This window comes from Zootoca vivipara, chromosome 1 (assembly GCF_965207765.1).
Source record: "Zootoca vivipara chromosome 1, rZooViv2.hap1.1, whole genome shotgun sequence".
In the NCBI taxonomy this organism is placed as follows: domain Eukaryota; kingdom Metazoa; phylum Chordata; class Lepidosauria; order Squamata; family Lacertidae; genus Zootoca; species Zootoca vivipara.
Window position 1 is genome coordinate 75,736,287 of NC_142582.1, and position 20,927 is coordinate 75,757,213.

Genomic DNA, 20,927 nt, shown 5'->3' on the forward strand with positions numbered 1-20,927 from the left:
TCCGTCGCTCCACAGCGCCAGGGCACTTAAGATGGCCCTGGCTGTGATTATTTTTCTAAATGTCAATTAGATGTTTCTGCCAAAGATTAACAGACAAGCTATTGAATATGATTTTATGCTCATAATCCAGCAGTCTATTCAATGAAAGGGGGACTAAGAAGTAAATAAACAGGAAATGTTGCTTTTACCTCTGCACAGCACCAAAGATAACTGAGTAAGTAATTGACCTTTCAAAACAAGGACTCCGATCCAGTCATCCAGAAACCAAGTGCACCTAAGAGGTTTCCAATTAATCCTCTACTTTAAGTCCTATGTCTCTTTTCTATCAAATATAGATAAAAGGTTGGAAATCACTTCAACTGAAGCAGCACCCTCTGCAGAGAGTTAAGAGGGCCAGCCTCCTTATTAGGAACTAAAGGTCAATAAAAGAAAAAAGTCTCTGTAATATCTACTTTTATTTACTTCTCGTCTTTCTCATCTATTAAGACATGGAAGAGCTGAAATGAGAATGAAAAATGGTAACACTGGCAGACTTCAGCACCAGGGCTTAGTCAAAAATTCACAGGGAAGCTTCAGAAACTCTAGAAACTTCAAAACTTTGGTTAGATCAAAAAGGGATTGGCAAATCAGCAGTAAAATAGCAGAGGTGATTCAATGTAAATAAGTGTAGAATGGTGAATTATATATAGAGAGAGGGGGGGGGGAGAGAGAGAGAGAGAGATTCACATACAAGTTCAAGAGGCCTGAACTGTTGGTGACTGACCAGGAACAAAACCTCAGGATCATGGCTCAGTAAAGATGTTAGCTCAGATGTGAAATGGGTAAATGCCATGCCAAGGATCATTAGGAAAGGGATTGAATATAAAACTGCCAATATCATTATGCTGTTATACAGGCATGCGGCATGACTGCACTTGGAATACTGTACAGTATACTGTTCTGGTCATCTAACCCCAAAAAAGGAAGTTGTAGAGCTGGAAAAGATTCAGAAAAAGGCAACTCAAGTAATCAAGGTATTTGAGAAACTCCCTATGAGAAAAGGTTACAACTGTAAGACCCTCCTGGGGAACTGGCACAAATATGAGTAGCAACTGCCACCACAATCAAGAAGCGTTCAATAGTTTTGACTTTATTGACATTTTAGCCCTTGTTACAGGTTCCTACTCCTTCCCCCCCAGGCAATTCCGGTCATAATCCCCACACACAGGGTCACAAAAACAAGGCCTTCTGCCTGTACTTTTGCTTTACTGTGGTTCTCCACTGACATGGCTGCTGTAAATGCTCTCTGTTCAATGTGGTCCCAGCAATCCTGGTGGGTTGGACTTCTGAGCGTGACTCCCAGTAGCACCCTTCTGCAGGCTCTGAGACTTGAGGAGACAAAGGTCCAGCTGTCTTCTGGTTGGCAGTCTTCTGAGCCCAAGGGTCACAGCCAGTGGCAGGTGATGCCTTTTCCCAAGACCCCATGTCCCTTCCTGGAGACAGAGATAGCTTTAGGAGAGCTACAAGCCTTTTTGTGTTGCTGTTTTTCTTTTGCTTGTCAATCAGTCAACCCCCTCTGACTGCTGTCTCTAGGCTGCTGAACTTCAGGAACTCCAAGAGCTCCTCATTAGTCTTAGCTGGTGGTAGCTGTTCCTTGTTCTCCCCCTATTTTTGTTTGTTTGACTGAGGTGCAGAAGACTGGAGCCTTCTTGAAGGGTCAGTCACAGCACGACCACTGTGGCCAAGACTCTTCACAACATTTGGGGCCTTTTAGAAAATGAAAGTAAAGGGGAGGGCAGGGTAGAGGAGCATAAAATTATGCACAGTATGGAGAAAGACACTCCCCCTGAAATATACTCGGAGTCGAGAGTGAATCTCATGCTCTTTATTCAGCTCATAGTCATCAAGGAGAAGAGGAGAAGAATGGCTCTTTTCCCAAAACCATCTGCTTATATACATTATTTACACAATGGGCCTTGCGTGATTGGCTACTTCAGGGCTACACCTGTGGGCCAATCAGGTTGTGGATTGACTTCTGCCTGCAGCCTGATTGGCTGCTCCTACAGGCCAATCAGGTTGCGGATTCACTTCCACCTGGAGTTGGATTGGGTAGCTCCTGCGAACCAATCAGACTGCTGATTCTGAATCCTATTGTTCTAGGATTCAGCTCAGTACATAACACCCCCCCCCCCCTTATTACAGTAAAACTCTGAGGCACCTAATGAACAATCTTGGAAGCTTCAGGACAGCCAAAACACTACACACCGTTAAAACTGTGGAATTTGCTCATACAAGATGTAGTGATGACCACCAACACAGATGGATTTCCCCACTTGAGAAGAATGAAAAACTAGTTTTGAAATTAAAATCTGAGGCCGCAAACACATAGTCGGGATGCAGTTCCTATGATGCACATTGCAGCACACACTTCCCTGATTTACATTCGTAGAAGTCTAAATGAGTTAGGAGACAATATAGCAGGGTGTACAGCAGTTTTGATTCATTTATTATATTATAATTTTGTTCTGACATGTATACCAAAACCTGAGTTTCAGAACATTTATGCAGAATATATTGAGTAACATGTGTATGTGGCTAAGAATCCTTCATAATTTGTCTGTCTGGATACTACTAATATCCTACTGTGCAATATCGGGAGGGAAACAGACAATTGCTATGAAAAAAGCAGCATGAGATGTATCCCTTAGGGGCAAATAGAGAATTAGCAGACAGACAACGTAGAGAAACCTACAGTAGTCTACAAGTCAATTGATTCAGGAGACATGGATGCAACATCCAGCAGTTACTGCAGTGGGAGAATATGTAATTAGAGGAAAGGAGAGCAGAAGCCACCCAAGCTGCTGGTGCCTTCAAAGGCATCCATGATACAGTCTGAAACTCTGTGATCCATGGAGGAAGGACTGCAGAACAGAGACAAGCACACAACTTGGACAGAGATATGTGCAATAGCACTGTCAGCAACCAGCACTCAAGGGGAGCTGAGGACTGATGTCTGTTCTTCATGACACAGATAACATGTCTGGATAGAAAAGAAAATGTGCTTTCTACAACTTGAAGAGGATGGGACCCAGGTGGCGCTGTGGTTAAACCACTGAGCCTAGGGCTTGCTGATCAGAAGGTCGGCGGTTTGAATCCCTGTGACGGGGTGAGCTCCCGTTGCTTGGCCCCAGCTCCTGCCAACCTAGCAGTTCGAAAGCATGTCAAAATGCAAGTAGATAAATAGGAACCGCTGGCTACCGCTGGATAGAGGTGTTCTATTCATATGCAAAGCTACCTAACTTGCACTTTCTGAACAAATACCCATGCACAGCTAACCTGTGAAATTTGCACTTTTCCACACGTTGTGATGCATACAAAAATCATGCACTGAAGTGTTTGCAAACATGCATGAATCAGTAAAAATAAAATACGGTAGAAGAACAAATTACATTAGGGGAAATTGCTTGTAAAATTTGAATATTTAAATAAAATGAATTAAAAATGAATGTATTGGAGGAAATATGACTGCAAAAGTATGGTTGGCATTTGGGAGGAAGGGTGATCTGAATCCCCCACTGCCTGGAGGGGATCCTGTGCTCTGCTTGGGGCGAATAGCAAGCTGGCCTCTTGCTAGGGTATGGGAAGAGCTGGGGTGGGTTTTACCAGGTCTCACAAAAGGTGTGTGCCTCTAGCCTGCACTTATTTGCACCGGGCTTCTTGCTGCAGTGCTGCAGCCTCTAAGGCAGGATCCACATTTCCCCCTTTCCATTTACCCTTGCGTGAAGGAGTGGAAGAGCAGAGGCTGTGGCCACAACCGATACCAGGCTTTGCTGTTCCAGTGACATCAATGGAGAGGGGAGCAAGACGGCAGAAGAGAGTGGTCAACTGTGGTGTGATGTGGTGGCTGCTATATAAAGGTCAGGAGCGTGGGGCCAAAAGACAGTGGACTTCAGCAATCATTTGGCGGGAAGAAAGAAATAGCTTTGTGGGGGCTAAATACAGATCCCTGTCTGCCGAAAATCAGTCAAGGAGGGAAAGAAAAGTAGTAGAAAGAAAATGTTTAGTTTTGTTAAAAATATTAATGCAAGAAAGCCGTAAAGCAAAAGTAGAAATCAGGGTGGAAAAAGAGTGGGAGCAGCCTTTCCAGGAGGAAGGGAGCTACCATAAGGCAACAGAATTTACAAGGAGAGTAAGAAAGACGGAAAAGGTTGAACTGATTGTTAGGAGTAGGAAATGCAGGAGTGAACAGGGAAGTGACTGCTTCGTAGAGGCAGGAGCAAGAAACTGATCAAGAGCCACCTCCTTTCCAAACAGCTTTTTGCCTCTGCCTTTGTCACCAGAATGGAGTCGGAGCTGAACCCAGTGACCGCATGATGCCTGAAATAAATTGAATTTTCATGCAGACTTTTAAAGGGGAAAAATATGCAGACAGACACAAAAATGGGAGTTAACTGAAGAATACAAAATAAAGGTGCAATATAAAAATGGAATTCAAATATATCCATCCATGATGATGAGTACATTAATCAGTGTGTAATTAATTTCTTATTGCAACAAATAGATAATAGGTAGCAGTTCACTACTTTGTCTTTTACTCTCATTCACTCTTTAGGTTTCCCACTTAACAACATGCCACTGCTGGAAAAATAAATGGAGTTGAGTAGACCATTGTTCTACTGTAGAAAGCCATTTCTTACATTCTACCATTTATTTCCTATGTATATGTAAAGCTACGTTTGATAAAACGGGAAGGCTACCAGTCTTTGCAAAATGAATGTTTGCAAAGATGTAGTCCCAATTCCATGTTTGCTAAATTAGCATGTTTCTGTGGTGGGGCACTTGCAAGAAAGGATCAATTGTGTATGGGAAAGACACTTAACCTGTCCCAAACTCATTGATCATCCCATGTAAACATCCTTACTATTCCAATTATATTTTTGTGAAATATCAGTAACCTGTGGTCAGCATGTCCAAGACTCAGAAACATCAGTGCCTCAATAGAAAGTGCTTTCTGCAGCCTGAACGAGAAAATATTTTCCAGTGGATAATTCTGAATCATGCTATAATCCTATCTGTGTAAAAGGTTGATAGTTCACTGTGAACATGAAGGACTAAACATTTTTTGGCTTGCTAAGGAAAGGGAAAATGTAATTTTTAATTAAAACCTCTGGGAAAAGGCAGCTATCCAAAAATATTTTTGATGTGAACTTGTTTGTTTTTCTGAACCACTCAGAAGTTCCGTTATGGGGTAGCTATATAATCTCAATAAATAAATAAATAAATATGAGGACTCTGCTTAAAGTAAGGTTCCTTCTATTAGCAAACCCAAATAGTCCAGTGCCAATCGGCTTGAAAATGAAATAGGGCCAATTGAACATGTGAGCTTCAGGTACAGAATACTGTTTGCTGTTGATCCAACAGAGAGATGGAAGACTCTAACACATTTTCCGGCACTGTGTCCTACCTTCCTCACTTGTTGTTGTTGTTTAGTCATTTAGTCGTGTCTGACTTTTCGTGACCCCATGGACCAGAGCACGCCAGGCACTCCTGTCTTCCACTGCCTCCAGCAGTTTGGTCAAACTCATGTTGGTACCTTCAAGAACACTGTCCAACCATCTCGTCCTCTGTTGTCCCCTTCTCCTTGTGCCCTCAATCTTTCCCAGCATCAGGGTCTTTTCTAGGAAGTCTTCTCTTCTCATGAGGTGTCCAAAGTATTGGAGCCTCAGCTGCAGAATCTGTCCTTCCAGTGAGCACTCAGGGCTGATTTCCTTCAGAATAGATAAGTTTGATCTTCTTGCAGTCCATGGGACTCTCAAGAAGCATCAACTCTTCAGCGATCAGCCTTCTTTATGGTCCAGCTCTCACTTCCATACATCACTACTGGGAAAACCATAGCTTTAACTATACGGACCTTTGTCGGCAAGGTGATTTCTCTGCTTTTTAAGATGCTGTCTAGGTTTGTCATAGCTTTTCTCCCAAGAAGCAGGTGTCTTTTAATTTCATGGCTGTTGTCACCATCTGCAGTGATTATGGAACCCAAGAAAGTAAAATCTCTCACTGCCTCCATTTCTTCCCCTTTTATTTGCCAGGAGGTGATGGGACCAGTGGCCATGATCTTGGTTTTTTTGATGTTGAGCTTCAGACCATATTTTGAGCTTCAGACCATATTTTGCGCTCTCCTCTTTCACCCTCATTAAAAGGTTCTTTAATTCCTCCTCACTTTCTGCCATCAAGGTTGTGTCATCAGCATATCTGAGGTTGTTTATATTGTTTTCCTCCATTTCTTTGCATTGTTCGTTTAAGAAGGCCCTCTTGTCTCTCCTTGCTATTATTTTGGAAATCTGCATTCAATTTCCTGTATCTTTCACTATCTCCGTCGCATTTTGCTTGCCTTCTCTCCTCCGCTATTTGTAAGGCCTCATTGGACAGCCACTTTGCTTTCTTGGATTTCCTTTTCATTGGGATGGTTTTTATTGCTGCCTCCTGTATAATGTTACGAGCCTCCATCCATAGTTCTTCAGGCACTCTGTCCACCAAATCTAAATCCTTAAACCTGTTCCTCACTTCCACTGTGTATTCATAAGGGATTTGATTTAGATTGTGTCTTACTGGCCCAGTGAATTTTCCTACTTTCTTCAGTTTAAGCTGGAATTTTGCTATAAGAAGCTGGTGATCTGAACCACAGTCAGCTCCAGGTCTTGATTTTGCTGACTGTATAGAGCTTCTCCATTACCTTCCTCACTACGTAACTATAAAAAGTTTGTATTTGAGACTAACAGCCCATTAATGCAGTAGTTTTGAACCCCTAGGCACCATGCTGAATCAGGCCAACAGAATGTTTTCTCAAGGGCTCCAGCCCTTCCTCCAAGGTCCAACCATTCTTTTAAGAAAGCAGATGTTCAGCCTACCTTCAGTGTAATCCAGCTGGCAAGTCACAGCAGGCACTCTTGATTCTTAGGAAACCCCCCCCCCCTTTCCCAAGTGCATATATGTATGTAAGAAGGGTGTGTGTGTTGAGCATTACAAAACAGTGAACCCAGGAGACAGAAAACAGGGTTGGAGAAGGGAGGGGACCTGAAGAAAAAGACATCTCGTATGGTTGCTCCCAAGCACCTGCTTCTGTGCAAATGCAACGTGTGAGGAGGGTAGCCTTGAAGTTTATTAAAATTGCAAGGCTTCTTAAAGGGCAATACCATTGCTGCAGTATAGAAGATCTGGGGTGGTTGATGGGGAGGAGAGAGGGGATGGGTGGATAGATGGAGGGGCACAAGATTGCTTATTATCATTGCTATTAGTATTACTATTGATTCAGCACATTCTGAACTAGGATACAATTACTTTCAGATCAGCTGAAGAGACAGGAAACCTTGGATCTCAAAAGAAGCAGTATGAAACACTACTTCTATTTCAATTCCTTTGAAACAATAGAATGAAATTTAGACCATTATCACAGCAATATTTATACTAATTAACTCTTGCTCTAGCTGTCCTATGACCACTTATGAATACATTTGTGTGTTTTAAGTAAATGTGGCCCGAGTGCAGTGCCATGCTGAAGACTGCTCTCAAATGAATCCCTAATATAACAGCAAAAAGGGAGCATTTTCACAGCAACTTCCTATGTTACCGGTTACAGGTGAAAAGCAAATAAAAATCCCAAAGTATGTGTATTTGGGGGCTGTAACACAACATCTGGCCCAATGGATGAATTTTAAACACTCCAAGACGGCAAGGCATAATGGAGAATTTATATTTGATGTCCCGGTGATAGTGCAATCTATTCTTTCTCTCTTCTCTCGCACCCACCATCTGTGAAGTAGAATTGTGGTCTTTCTAGATACAGAAAAACCTTGCATACAAAGACATAACAGGTCCTGATGCATACATTCACAATAAAATGGTGCTGAAATAGCATGGTGGAATAACAGGAATGCTTGAGCATTTGGAAGCCCAATTTAAATTACTTCTCAAATAAAATGAATTAAGAGCATCACACAAAGTGGACATTCCTACAGAAATCCTGTTAACTATCATGTGAATCAGTCTATTTATAAAATAAGTGCAGCCATGTTGGCTGATTAGATAAAAAATAACCTTTCTTGGGGCTACCCAAAGCTTTACAAAATAGTTAGAAGGCTTTGTAGTAGTCTTCTTCAGGTCAGATATCATGTTAAACAAAAATAGGGAAAGGTCCATATGTATGTTTTGGAACATGCAATTTCAGATTAAAGTACAGTAGAAACTTTGTTTTCATGATTGACCAGATGATATATGGGATGTGATCATGGTCCTTTCACATTCATAGAATCATTGAAACACAAAACTGCAGAGTTGGAAGAGACCCTGAGTATCATCTAATACAATCCCTCTGCAATACAGGAATATGCAACCTTGGCATTATCAGCACCACACTCTAACCAACTGAGCAATCCAGGCAGATTGAGCAAGAAATACTGTCATAAATATGATTTATTTATTTTTGTAATTTGAGATTTGTTTCTTATAGCTGAACGCTAGCCCTCTTCGTCCACGCATGTATGGGGAAGAATACTAGTAACTTTTCAGACCAGCTAAGTAGAGCTGATACCCACAAATCTCTTTCCGCTGAACACTCCTTAGTCTTATCTCCCTGTTCCAGCAATATATTTTAACAGCTTGTCAAGTGTGTCATCTCTTCTCCATTTCAAATATAGATGGATGGAAGCCAGCTCAAGAATAATTCTAAAGAAAGCACTTTTTAAAAATGGAAAAGATCCATGAAGGCCAAGCTCATAAACACTAATGCCATAAATAGAGAAAACCACAAAATAGTACAAGCCAAAGTGAATGCCAGTTTATCACATTAATATATGTACAATACAAAACATTCAGAAGTCTTCCTAGAAAACTGAACCATATAGATAGGGGGGAGCAAAAAGGTAGGGGGGGAGACAGATGTTCAACCAGGACTATTTAAGGCTGTTCTTCAGGAGTAACAGAAGCAGCAGCAGATTATATATCTTCTCATGCCCAAACACACAGGAATCTGATTCATTATCTGATATTCTACCTTTGGACATTACCCAGAGCAGGCATGGCCAAACTTGGCCCCCCAGCTGTTTTGGAACTACAACTCCCATCATCCCCTGACCACTGGTCTTGTTAGCTAGGGATGAAGGGAGCTGTAGTTCCAAAACAGCTGGAGGGCCAAGTTGAGGGCCTGACTTTGAGGAATGGTGTCCTATTCTGGTGATGAGTGGAAGCCTACAAGAGGGGATTCTGGGGGAGAGGGAGAAGAACCCAAAGTGGTAGTGTCAGTCTATCAGGTCATCAGACAGCATATCAAACTGGAGTTGTAGGACCTTTGATATTTCCAGACAGAAAACTCCAACACTGTATATTACTCAGGTGAGATGCAACATCCCTCCTCGAGCCGGAAGCCTTATGGTGTAGCCCTCAGTCTTGGAACCTATCACAGTCAATTCCCATTTCATGCCTTGCCTTTGCTTGTGAGTAGGTATAGTTTAGCATGAAGCCCATGGTCTAAAAAGAGGGCCAATTCTCATGGAGTGCTGTCTCCAGGGGAACTAATGTAGGGATCTCTAGCTCAAACTCGGGGTCCAGCTTGGTGTTAGTGGCACTGGTCCTCCTGATCCAGCTAGCTTCTCCTTCGTCGTGTCGGAGTACTAGCTAGTGCCCCATGAACATGGTCATGAAAGCACGAGTTATTCATGCTTCCTTTTCCAAACATGTCCAGCAAATGTCTGAAACACCCCAAAGTGCTGGAGAATGAAGATAAGAGAAGATACATTTCAGACCTCCTCGTACTTTTATTCCTGTGCTCGTGCCTTATCTCTTTTTCTTTTAAAACACAAAAAGATAACAATTTTAGTCCAAGTTTTAAAGTTTTAAAAATGAGTTTAATTGAAAACATGGAATTTTACAACACCAAAAGCTTTGGGTCTCTTTAGGGATGTCTCATTGTTGTTTTAAGCTGCAGGCTAAGAAATTAATGATGACAACTTTTAATCAATTAAATTGAGACTGGACAAAGAAGATTCACAATGGGAGAAAAATGTACAGTGGTACCTCGACTTTCGAACGCCTCGACTTCCGAAGGTTTCGACTTACGAAGAGCGCTGCGGAACAGATCGCCTTCGTAAGTCGAGGTACCACTGTATTCTGTTTGAAGCACTTGCCTCAGCCAAACCAAGGTTAGGTACAACAAAAAACCCGAGTCTTTCTAAATTCACTGCATTCCTCATGCATTAACATTGACACCAAGTGAGGCCTTTCTATTTCGTTACCAACAATAGGTCTCAAAAAGCCATTTATGAAACTCAACAGTATCCGATCAAGACAAGGGAAACAAACAAAGCCATGTTTCATTACATGCTTGAAACTTCAGTACTGAAGGTCCATGACGGATGGTATTCCTATTCATGTTCAGCAACGCAAACCATTTCTGAATGGCAAGTGAGCTAGCTTGTCCACGGAAACCCAGGGAAAGGAGGAGATACTGACAAAAATTTCCTGTATGTAATAAACAGGGTTGCTTTGTAATGAGTATCCACAGGAGCACCCCAGCCACAGAGTCAGGTTTTTTTACCAAGTTAATACTATGGGGAAAACAGTATTTGCAGCTCATCACACCTCACAAGATGCTATCTACAGTCACAACAACTTATTTATATTTAAAATTCTGCTCTTGAACAGAATACCTCAGAGCAGTCCATGTCATTAAAAGAAGACCATAAAACCACTTCTTAAAAGCCTACTATCTGTAGATATAGTGATACATGGGTCACATTTTTACCTCAGTTGAAAGGCATGATGAAAACAATCTTTACTTGTTGCCTAAATATACTATTATCAACTGTTATAAATTTGTGACACAGATTATTCATGTCTGGGGCAACACACTTGCCATCAGCCTAAGCAGCAGTATTACTGGAATTTATATATTGCAAAGACAATCACAACCAGAAGGATGACATTTTAACATGCTAGGAAGTCAGTCAGTCACTTGGGAACTTCACAATGAAGTTTCCATCTGTCTGGGTCATCTGAACTTTCTACATATAGAATCAAATGAGGATATTATCATTTATACTACCATGAAGATTGAACTTGATAATGAGACGCTCTGTTCTGCTTTTGTTTTAACAGCACATTTCTCACTAGACCACAATGAAGTTACTTTGCGGAACACATTATTTACCTTCACAATAGGCAGAATCCCCTTGGACAGAGACATAACCACTTTTGCATTCACAAGTAGCTCGCGTGTTCCAGTTTCTGCACTCTGAGTTTTCACCACATCTGTGTCCTTGTGCACAAAAATTATGACCTGAAATATAAAGCACAATCAACAATGTATCAGAGTGAGTGAAAGCAATAAAAAGCTTAATCCTAAATCAGCAATTATACTATTTAATTAGATAGGAATCCTAGCAGTAATACAATATCATTTAACTTCCACACTAACATAATGTACTTTACCTTTCATAGAATTGGAAGGAACCACAAGGGTCATCTAGTCCAACCCTCTGCAATGCAATGCAGGAATATTTTGCCCAACATGGGGATTGAACCCACAACTCTTATGATTAAAATCTCATGCTCTACTGACTGAACTATCAAGGGCCTCACACTATCAAGGGCCTGTGTGCTTAATTGTCTATATTTACACTGATCTTCTACTGAAACTAATCACACCACTTTTAAGAATGCTGTCAAACCAGAGCTAAAATTCCATAGCATTAGAATCTTCTGTTAAGGGACACATTTTCTTAACAGTACTCCACTGAGAGGCCAGATGCTGTAGGGGGGCACAGCCAGAGCTAGCAATGGTGAGAGCTCAAAACAAAAGTGTTCTGGATCAATTAATATTAAATAAAGAACACCCTGCTTAAATTTTCATCAATAGATTAGAATTCTCAATCATATGCAGGTATACTCAGCAGTAAGTCTCACTGGAGCTTTATAAGGTGGGCTCTCAAATAAATATATAGGGCAGGGGATTTAGCTAATGTCCCATCAATGGAACCCCTGTGCAAGGACTTCCACTTGAGAACTGAGGCTTTCCAACCTCTCCTCCACCCACACACTCCTACCACTGAAATTGGCTGGGGAGGTTTTCATGCTGGGAAAATAAGGTGCAAAAGAGCCTTTAAGCTCTCTGCCTTGCCTGCATTTAACCTGCAGATTTTCAACTAGCCGGCCTTCTATCACATATGGTTGAAATCACACAAGTTAAATGTGCATACGATGTGATTTATATTAATATAACAGGTCAGTACACATTGTTCCAGAATGCAAGGGGAAGCAATTCCTGAAAACTTTTGTGCACTACACACATACACACAAATACAGAAGCCTACCAACTGATTCTCAAATAGATGATGGGGAGATGGGGATGGACTTCTGTTCCCTAATGCATACAACCAGGAAAAAGCTTTTAAATAAAAAATAAAAATAAAGCCACCAATGTATATTTATCAAATAAAATGCTGCCCCTTCAAATTATTCTGAAACCACACAGAAATGAGAATACAAACACTTTCAAAAGCCAGCAAAAATATGGAGGAAACCACCAGGAAAGAAGTCATTCTGAAGCAAATCTGAAGCAAATCTTCAAGTTGCATTGGGGTGCATAAAATTTGGTCAATTCAACACCCATGATCCTCTAAAGCTACCTGTGTAATTATTATTATATTAATTTATTATCCACCCTTCAGCCTAAAGTCTCAGGGCAGGTTGCAACAATTAAAACACAATATAAAAAAAGCTAAAACAATTTGCAATTACAAAAACAGAATAGGTCCTAAAAATATACAGGTGTCAAAAATATACTCAGGTGTCAAAAGCCAGGGGAAAGAGGTGTGTCATCAGAATTCACTAACTGCTGTATAATGAAGATGCCAGACAGACCTCTGTGGAACACAATTGTATATGGAGATGCTATTTATCAGATTTTTGAGCCCAGCTTTCTTCCAGAATGAATCCAAGCATATCACAAATCCAGAAAAAAGTAAAAGCAAAACAAAAGCAAATAATAGGTTTCTCCTCCTTAAAATCCTATTATTATTATTATTATTATTATTATTATTATTTTCACCATCATCAACAACAACAACCAGGATTCAGGGTATTGCTCCTTCTAAGGACAGCCTACATTACGTTTCCATCTTTCAATCTTTGTTTCAATGTAAAGGGACCAATAGTTAAACCATTAAGGATTTCAATAATATTTTTCAAACTGAAGAAAATGCTTATGTAAACTTAGCCTACAGTGTTACTGGCTGATCTCACACTAATAGTATACCAACCGCTCCATTTTTGCTCCAACAAGTCAAGCTCAAAGGAAATGGTGACAGATAGCACAAAATATGTTAATGGTTATACTGAATCAAAGTCTTATTTAGATGACAGGTGAAAGTGACTTAACATCAAAACAAAAAGCAATGTGAAATATTACAGTAATGCTGCATGTTATTCTAAAATAATGACAACTTTTTTAAAAAACTGCCTGTAATATGGTATTTTTTAAATTCTTTTTCCTTTATGTGCAGGGTGAGATTTTTTGTCCCCCCCCCCTTATTAACTTGGTTTTAGGAACTCTAGTCTGTTATTTCTTTTTAAAAAATATCCTAGTGAAATCTTTTTCAACGCAGCTTAGCTGTCAGAAAGTCTGAATTCTTAGAATCTAACAACTCCATATAGGGGATTTGTGAATCACCTTCAAGAAGATTTATCTTTTAAAAAAAAAATGGATAGAATTACACTTTGCATTATGATTTCCAAAGAAAGATTTACATGAAATGAACTTCACTCATCCCAGGCTGTATATATTCACACACCATTGCTGAGAATCAAAGAATTTGATTCCATCATATTATTTGCTGAAGTTATCCATGAAGAGTTTTCAGGACCAATTTTTAAGCCATTTCTTTCTCTCCTTTCCATCAAACCCAAGGAAACAGTGGAAGTTATAAACCAGTGTCTGAGAGCAGTGATAGACTGGATGAAGACCTCCTTTTGGAGGAAGGGCAAGATATACGTTTAAGAAATAATGATGATAGTAATAACTAATCCAAACAACATGGGACTTTTATTGGTTGAGAAGACAGATTACTGCCTAGAAAATTATGCCACATGCACACTTTTCTAGGCAGTATGAAACTGACTACAGTTGCTTATGCTCTGGTAGCACACACATTAGCTTACTATAACATGCTGTGTGTATGGCTACCTCTGAAGATTGCTCAGAAATGGCAACTGGTCCAGAAGGCAGCATTAGGGTGTTATTAGGGATGGGCCACTCTGAGTGTGTTAGTTCAGTTTTGCACTGACTTCATTGACCCAATTCAAGATGCTGGTTTTGACCTTTAAAGTCCTACATAGTGTGAAGCCAAGATGCCTGAAGCAATGCTTCTTCCTACCTGAGCCTGCCCACACATAAGCTCTCCAGAAGCTCTGCTGCATGCTCTTCCACCACATTATTTTGTATGATGTCACTCTGTTATCCACTTAAATGAAAGCTAGAAATCCTTCAATAGAAAGAGAGCACACTTCTAGGATGCATCAGAGCAGCTATGCAGATTGTTGGAGAGGAGTGATGAGTTCTAACAGAATACTACATTATTGGCAGTGCTATTTTTCTAGAAAAAGAGGTGCTGGAACTCACCATGAACACCTCCCTCATTCTCTCAGAATAGCAATGGCGCCCACCTGAGAGGTGCCGGAACTGAGTTCCAGTGAGTTCTGGCTGGAAAAAGCCCTGGTTATCAATAAGCACCGCTCCTCATATCCAACTCTCTTGTGGCTACTTTGCTGCCAAAATCTATATTATAAGGTGCTTGAGACAGTTTAGAGAGTTTATAAAATTCTGAAAGTGCATGTACACAGATGGCACTGCATAAATAATAAATTGTCTTACTTTTTTAAATGATTCCATTTGGGTGCCACTTGATTTATACTAATGCTTTCTAAATTTTGTAAATGCTAATGAAGAATATATTTAGCCCACTATCTGAGTAGTTAAGACAATTAGTGTGGGCCAGTGGTCTGGGGTGAAAACAACAATACACATGGGATCACTCTCCAGGGACTTGGAATTTCAAATCCTAATATCCTGTGGAAATTATGATGATGTTGAATAGATTCCAAGGAGACTAGAAGTGAAATCTAGTGAAAGTTAATCATGACCAAGTCTCATTGAAAAGAAGGATACTTAAGTCAGCAATGTCAACTGGTTTCAATATTCCATAATTATGACTAGCTTTGGCTAGATTACAACATAATAAAACAATGTCCCCCTCTGAATTTTAGATCTGACACATTCACTTTAATTTTTTCATATGGCCTACTGTTAAAACCTTACTGTCTCAAGTTTTAAAAATGAAGTTTAAAAACGAAGGGGGTGGGGATCTTTATATGACTACTTCTCATTTCAGTCCAGCATAGATGACAAGGCAATAGAACATTAGCTACAACAACAAACAATTTAGAACAAATGTGCAAAACATTCCCCCATACACATAGATGTATGTCATAAATGCATGTAGTACCTTAACAACATTTGAAAAACAAATAGACTTCCAAAAGGCAATCACATTGAAAAAAGCATATACTCTAGATCTTTGACAAATGAGGTGACCTCTATTCCTTCTTCAAACATTTCAGGTGAATGCTCTTCCAGCATTTAGAGCAATTTTTCTACCCTTGGTTTTCCTTTGATGAGGGCATTCTTATGTCTTTATTACAACTGCTTCCACAAGATTAAGTTTTGCTTTTTAAGTTATTTGATTGTGCAATGACCCATTTATCATTTTAAGCTAATTATAATAGTAATCAAATTCTACGCTTCAGGGAATAGGTAGACAAGCTCATTTCATGTTGTTGAATAATTGTACAATTGGCTTGGCACATATCCTTTCAAATGTGTTCCTCCAATTAGGCATAGGTTACAGTTCTCAAAAAGTCAAATAACATAGCAACCTCAGACCTGCTCCAAAGCTACTTAGTCTGAAAATCTATGCATACTCACTTGTAAGTCCCCATGAACTCAAGCAAATAAAAATATGGTTGGAATTGACATGATTTTTCTCATTAATGTAAGCCAACTGCTTTATTCTATATGCAATTTCTTCTGACCATCCCAAGACACAGGATCACATTAAGAAATAGGTGTATGACCTAAGTAACAGTGGATCATTGTTACGTGGCACTTTACATGGCCACATCAATCTGAAAAAATTCTATCATGTTAACAGTAGAGCTTTTCAGGCACACTTTGAGTTCACATGTTACTTTTCTTGAAAAGCTCATGCCTGTGATCAGTCAGGAGACACCCGGAGAGCATAAGTGGGTGGCTTTTATGTGAGGTGGCTCTTAAGATGCCAGTGGGATGGGGAACCATTGTTGTATGTGGTCCACAGTGTCTTCAGATTCAGCCTGATTCATTGACTTCACTTCAGTATAGCAATTAGGTTTTGTTTTTTTAAGGGTGCTTTCTCCTAAGCTCATTTATTATCTGAGGAGGAGGTACAGGGAGAGAGAGAAAGGAGGGACAGAATGGACAGTGAGTATGTGTGTGAGAGAGAACAAGGACTTGAATGAGTGTGTGTGCGTGCGCACATTAACTGATGGGATGGGATAAAGAATGTTTGGGGGGGGGGTTTAAAAATGTAAAAGGAAGCCAAAAGTGCACGTTCATCTGTGGTCAGGAACAGAAAATGGCCTGGTGAATATGACTGGCATTCATTTACATCATTGTTGTTTTTAAGTCCACACATTATAGGCAATTAATAACTTTTTAAACATTGTTTTGCCATTTCTTTTACACTGAGATTAAAGTAAGTTGCAAAAATAGTCACATGTAGTATTTGGCAGAAGCCGAAGTGCAGTGGAACAGAAACAGTGCTGATTGTGACAAATACAGGTTAGAACAGAAATCACTGCCTTCTTACATCCCTAGGTGGGAGTAACAAAGAAAGAGCTTCGCCCATGTATGAGAAAGGGTATGAGGTGATACTGACCTTTACTTAAGATTAACATCATTTCATTATCTCTTTAAATCACCACCACCTCATGTCTCCCTCCCTCCCTCCCTCCCTCAAGATCATCACCTGTCACCCTGCCACTCTCTAAGAGAGAATGGGGTAGTGAGGAGCTTAAGATATACAGAGTATGGGGCATCTCTGGCCCCACCCTACACCAAAACACTGCCCTGAGTTATGTGGCGCTCAGTGGGAAAAGGGTCTCCTACATTTGCAATAGACCCCATGTAGTATCGATGTTACTTTAGAAGTATTGAAAAAGAAGTACCATTTTTAATTTGCAATTATCTGTAAAAAAAATTGCACTTGTATCCAGAACTACAGTTTTTAGCTATTTATTTAGGCAACAGAATGGTCAAAACAGGCAGGATAGCAACAATAGTCTTTACTAACACATTAAAAACACTACTAAGTCAAGCTGCTACATTTAATTTATCTATTAAGATTGATTTAAAAGATTTTAAATGAATTAAAAATATGTAACATATTTGTGAAAAAATACTACTTTAATAAAAGTGCCAAAGTGCCAAAGCTTTAAGGTTGTAAATCAATCGAAATCCCTGGAAGAAAAGAAGTTGAAATATGCATATAGGCACAAAGCACTATGTTGCACAAATATGTTGCCACTGAATTGCAATAGGCGAGCAATTCAGAAATAATTAAACAGAGGCCAGTGGAACGGTATTTATTTTTCTCACAATAAGATCATTTCATGGCTGCTCTCACATATATTCTAAGTAACACAAATGACTCTACATGCATGTATTTTGTACTCAATAAGCTGCTCCAAAGTACAGTACGTAAATTCTGAAAGAAGCCATTGTGTAGTTGAGAGCCCTGTTGCTACAATTCTGCAAGCAGCAGACCTGTTAAATTTATACTTATCAGCATCTTTCTGGGACTTAATAAAACTGAATTCTAGAGGTGTCTCAGAGTCCCACAGCAATGCATGAGAAATGTCTGCTTTTTGCATCTGAGGAAACAGAACTCCTTCCCTTTACGCAAAATTGTCTCAAGTCCGGTCTTGGGGCTAGACAGGAAGAAATGGAAAATATGCTAATTGAAGAGCCTCCTGAAGGTGCCACTGAAAGTTATTATAAACCTCTTTTATATAAATAGTAATGTAGCAGAGCTACATTATTAATAAAATGTTTGCTGCACTTCAACCTCCTCCAACACACACAAACATGGAAGTTGAAGTAAACGGGGCTTGCTTCTGAATAGACATGCATAGAATTGCACTGCAAAGTACTCATTTGAGCACACTGAGTGACTTCTAACCTGATTGCCACCAAGGTCAATTTAAAAACCACACAACCTAATTTAATATATGGTGATTAAAAATTATGTTATTCAAAAATGTTTAACCATATGCTTTTCTTTTCTTTTACTCTTTTTCATATTCAAAGGTTAAGGACATAGAGACATAGGGAGCTACTTTATACTGAGTCAAGCCCAGGACTTTTTTCAGCTGGAACTTAGTTCCTGCACCTCTCAGGTGTGCACCATATAAGAAAATGGGGAAGGTGTTCATGGTGAGTTCCGGCATCTCTTTTTCTAGAAAAATAGCACTGAGTCAGACCATCAGTCCATCTAGTTGAATACTCCCTACACTGACAATTATTCCCCAGGATTTCAGACAGCCCTACCTGGAGACACGGCCATGCAAAGCTGGCAAGAGGTCCGGGCCAGATGGGAAATGTAGGCTGCATTTCAATAATCTTTACCAAAGGGTTCCCCTTTGCTTCTACCAAGGGGAGCTTGGAGTAGGCCCCCTCAAAGTCGCAGGCCCATTCCAATTGGCCCACCTGCCCCCCCCCCACTTCTGACTTGCCTGAAGGTGCTGGGCATTGGCCCTGCAAGCAAAGCAACAGCCCATGTTTGTAATCCAAGAAACTGAGTAGCAGCAACAACAACAAAAATCAATTATTTTGTTTTGACACCCAATGGAAAAAAATGCACAATCACATCTGTGACTCCAAGTTACATAATCATAATCTATGATAGTGCAGTAAATTTCACCAAGGAGGGGGGGGGGAGAATAACAATCAAGAAATTGTTCCACTGTTATATAGTCTTTGATGACTACATTATAAACAACAGCAAAAATGTTAACTGCAACAATAATTACATATGAATTCATCATGACTGTGGGTAGTCAGGGAAATAAGCAGCTCTGCTTTCAAGGAGAAAGATAATTTTTGGCAACAGTGCTGTCTGAGGCTTAAAGACATGGGAAGGGAGTAGGAATAGGAAAATTCAGGAAGAAGCCACAATGCCACAATACAGCATTTGTGGGTTTAGCTTTGCACTGGTGGCATTGTTTGGGTTGTAACTCTAACTTTAATGTGAACATTAAATATAAACTTTTTTAAAAATACAAATGTTACCATCAGAACTCAGTATTGCTCAAACACTGTTTTTGTTTTGTTTGGAGAGAAGGAATGTTATTTAAATGGGTTTATATAATGTTATCAATGTGTAGGAAGTTATACATGCTTCACAGACTGTATCTATACAAATTGAAAAAAAAAGAAAATTAACTTCCCTGATTTCAAAATGCTCTACAATATCCCCAAGGAGCTTTGAAGGTCTTTTATGAACTCCAGTTAATGCATAAAAGGCATCCAAGACAACACCATAAGCCTTACAGCAGGCTTTTCAGATCCAAACCAAATATTCTTTTAAGGAAGACACAATAACTATTAACAATGCCGGCCAACGTCCTACTTACCTTTGCAAACACTGCAGCACTGGTTCTCTGGGAGGATGTAATCTTTTTCTGAGCAGTTCAATGGAGGACAGGTCTCTGTTACTTTTACTAAAATTCCATTCTGGAAATAATAATGTTTTAAAGAGTTACACTTTTGAAAATTCCACGGTTTCTTCTACTTTCTGTAATCTGTAATCAGAGACTGACATAAACAAAGGTTGCATACATACGAGACATTTAAAGCACGTTCTTCTTCAAAACAAACCTGGGAACTGTAGCTTGTTAATGGTGCTGGGAACTGCAGGTCTACAGGGTAAACTACAGTTTCCAGGATTGGACGGGGTTACACAGTAAGGTGTGTATACAGCCAGACTATGACAAAGAAAAGTAAGAAAGGTACTGGTCTGATCAGCAAGGACCTCACTGCACTCGACAACGCCCAACATGCCCAGACTAACTATCTGTTCTCTTTGCAGAACGTTGTTGCATTAGTATCAAACTAGCATGGAAGTTCTGATGAGTGAAAGATTAAGCATATCAATTTGAGAGAGAACTGTTTCCCCTCTAAAGTTCAGTAATACCTGGTTGTCATGAGATGTTCACAAAAGAAAAGCATGGGGAATGCATTGACAGCAGACACCCATGATACTTCCATGCAAAATGGGCAAGGAAACAAAAAGGAAGGCAGCTCTGAAAACTAGCTCTATGATTTCCACAGCTTGGAAGCAATTAAAAAGCTATTCATGCCTTCACTAGTGAAAAGTAGAAAATATGTAATGATGATGGGTTGCCCACAATATTATTTATTATGGTACAATTGATACTTTGTTCTGCAGCAACTGAAATGAAAACCTGACTTACCAAGTTACTTCAAAAATGCATTGCTACTCTAGGCTCACAGGCTGAGAATCAGTTAAGCACAAGGAACTATTGTCATCCTTACCTCTTCCTCACTTACAGCAAATACATATGAGTCTTTTGCATATGATAGATAGATATGCCAAGGGCAATACCAACATAGCAAATAAAATGTCAGCTGCTGTGCCAGTATTGAAGCAATGGCAGGGTTGGATACTTCATTTACTATGTGATAAAATCACAATTAGCACTAAAGTGAAGATCAGATACTCTTATCACCAGAACACAGTAGTTCATATCTGGTTTTTTGCTAAGCCTAGAGGCTTTTTGAAGTT

The 20,927-nt window shown here is 39.8% G+C and overlaps 1 protein-coding gene across 3 annotated transcripts in view; it reads right to left on the reverse strand.

Annotated features, from left to right (window-relative positions):
• Positions 1-20,927, reverse strand: part of NELL1 (neural EGFL like 1) — a 376,722-nt gene that overhangs the window by 222,283 nt on the left and 133,512 nt on the right. For all 3 annotated transcript variants that reach the window (XM_035117446.3, XM_060275202.2, XM_035117428.3), the window contains exons 11-12: positions 19,756-19,855; positions 11,180-11,308 (exon numbers count right to left, since the gene is read on the reverse strand). In XM_035117446.3, the coding sequence (XP_034973337.2) occupies positions 11,180-11,308; positions 19,756-19,855 (229 nt within the window). The remainder of the gene's footprint in view (positions 1-11,179; positions 11,309-19,755; positions 19,856-20,927) is intronic.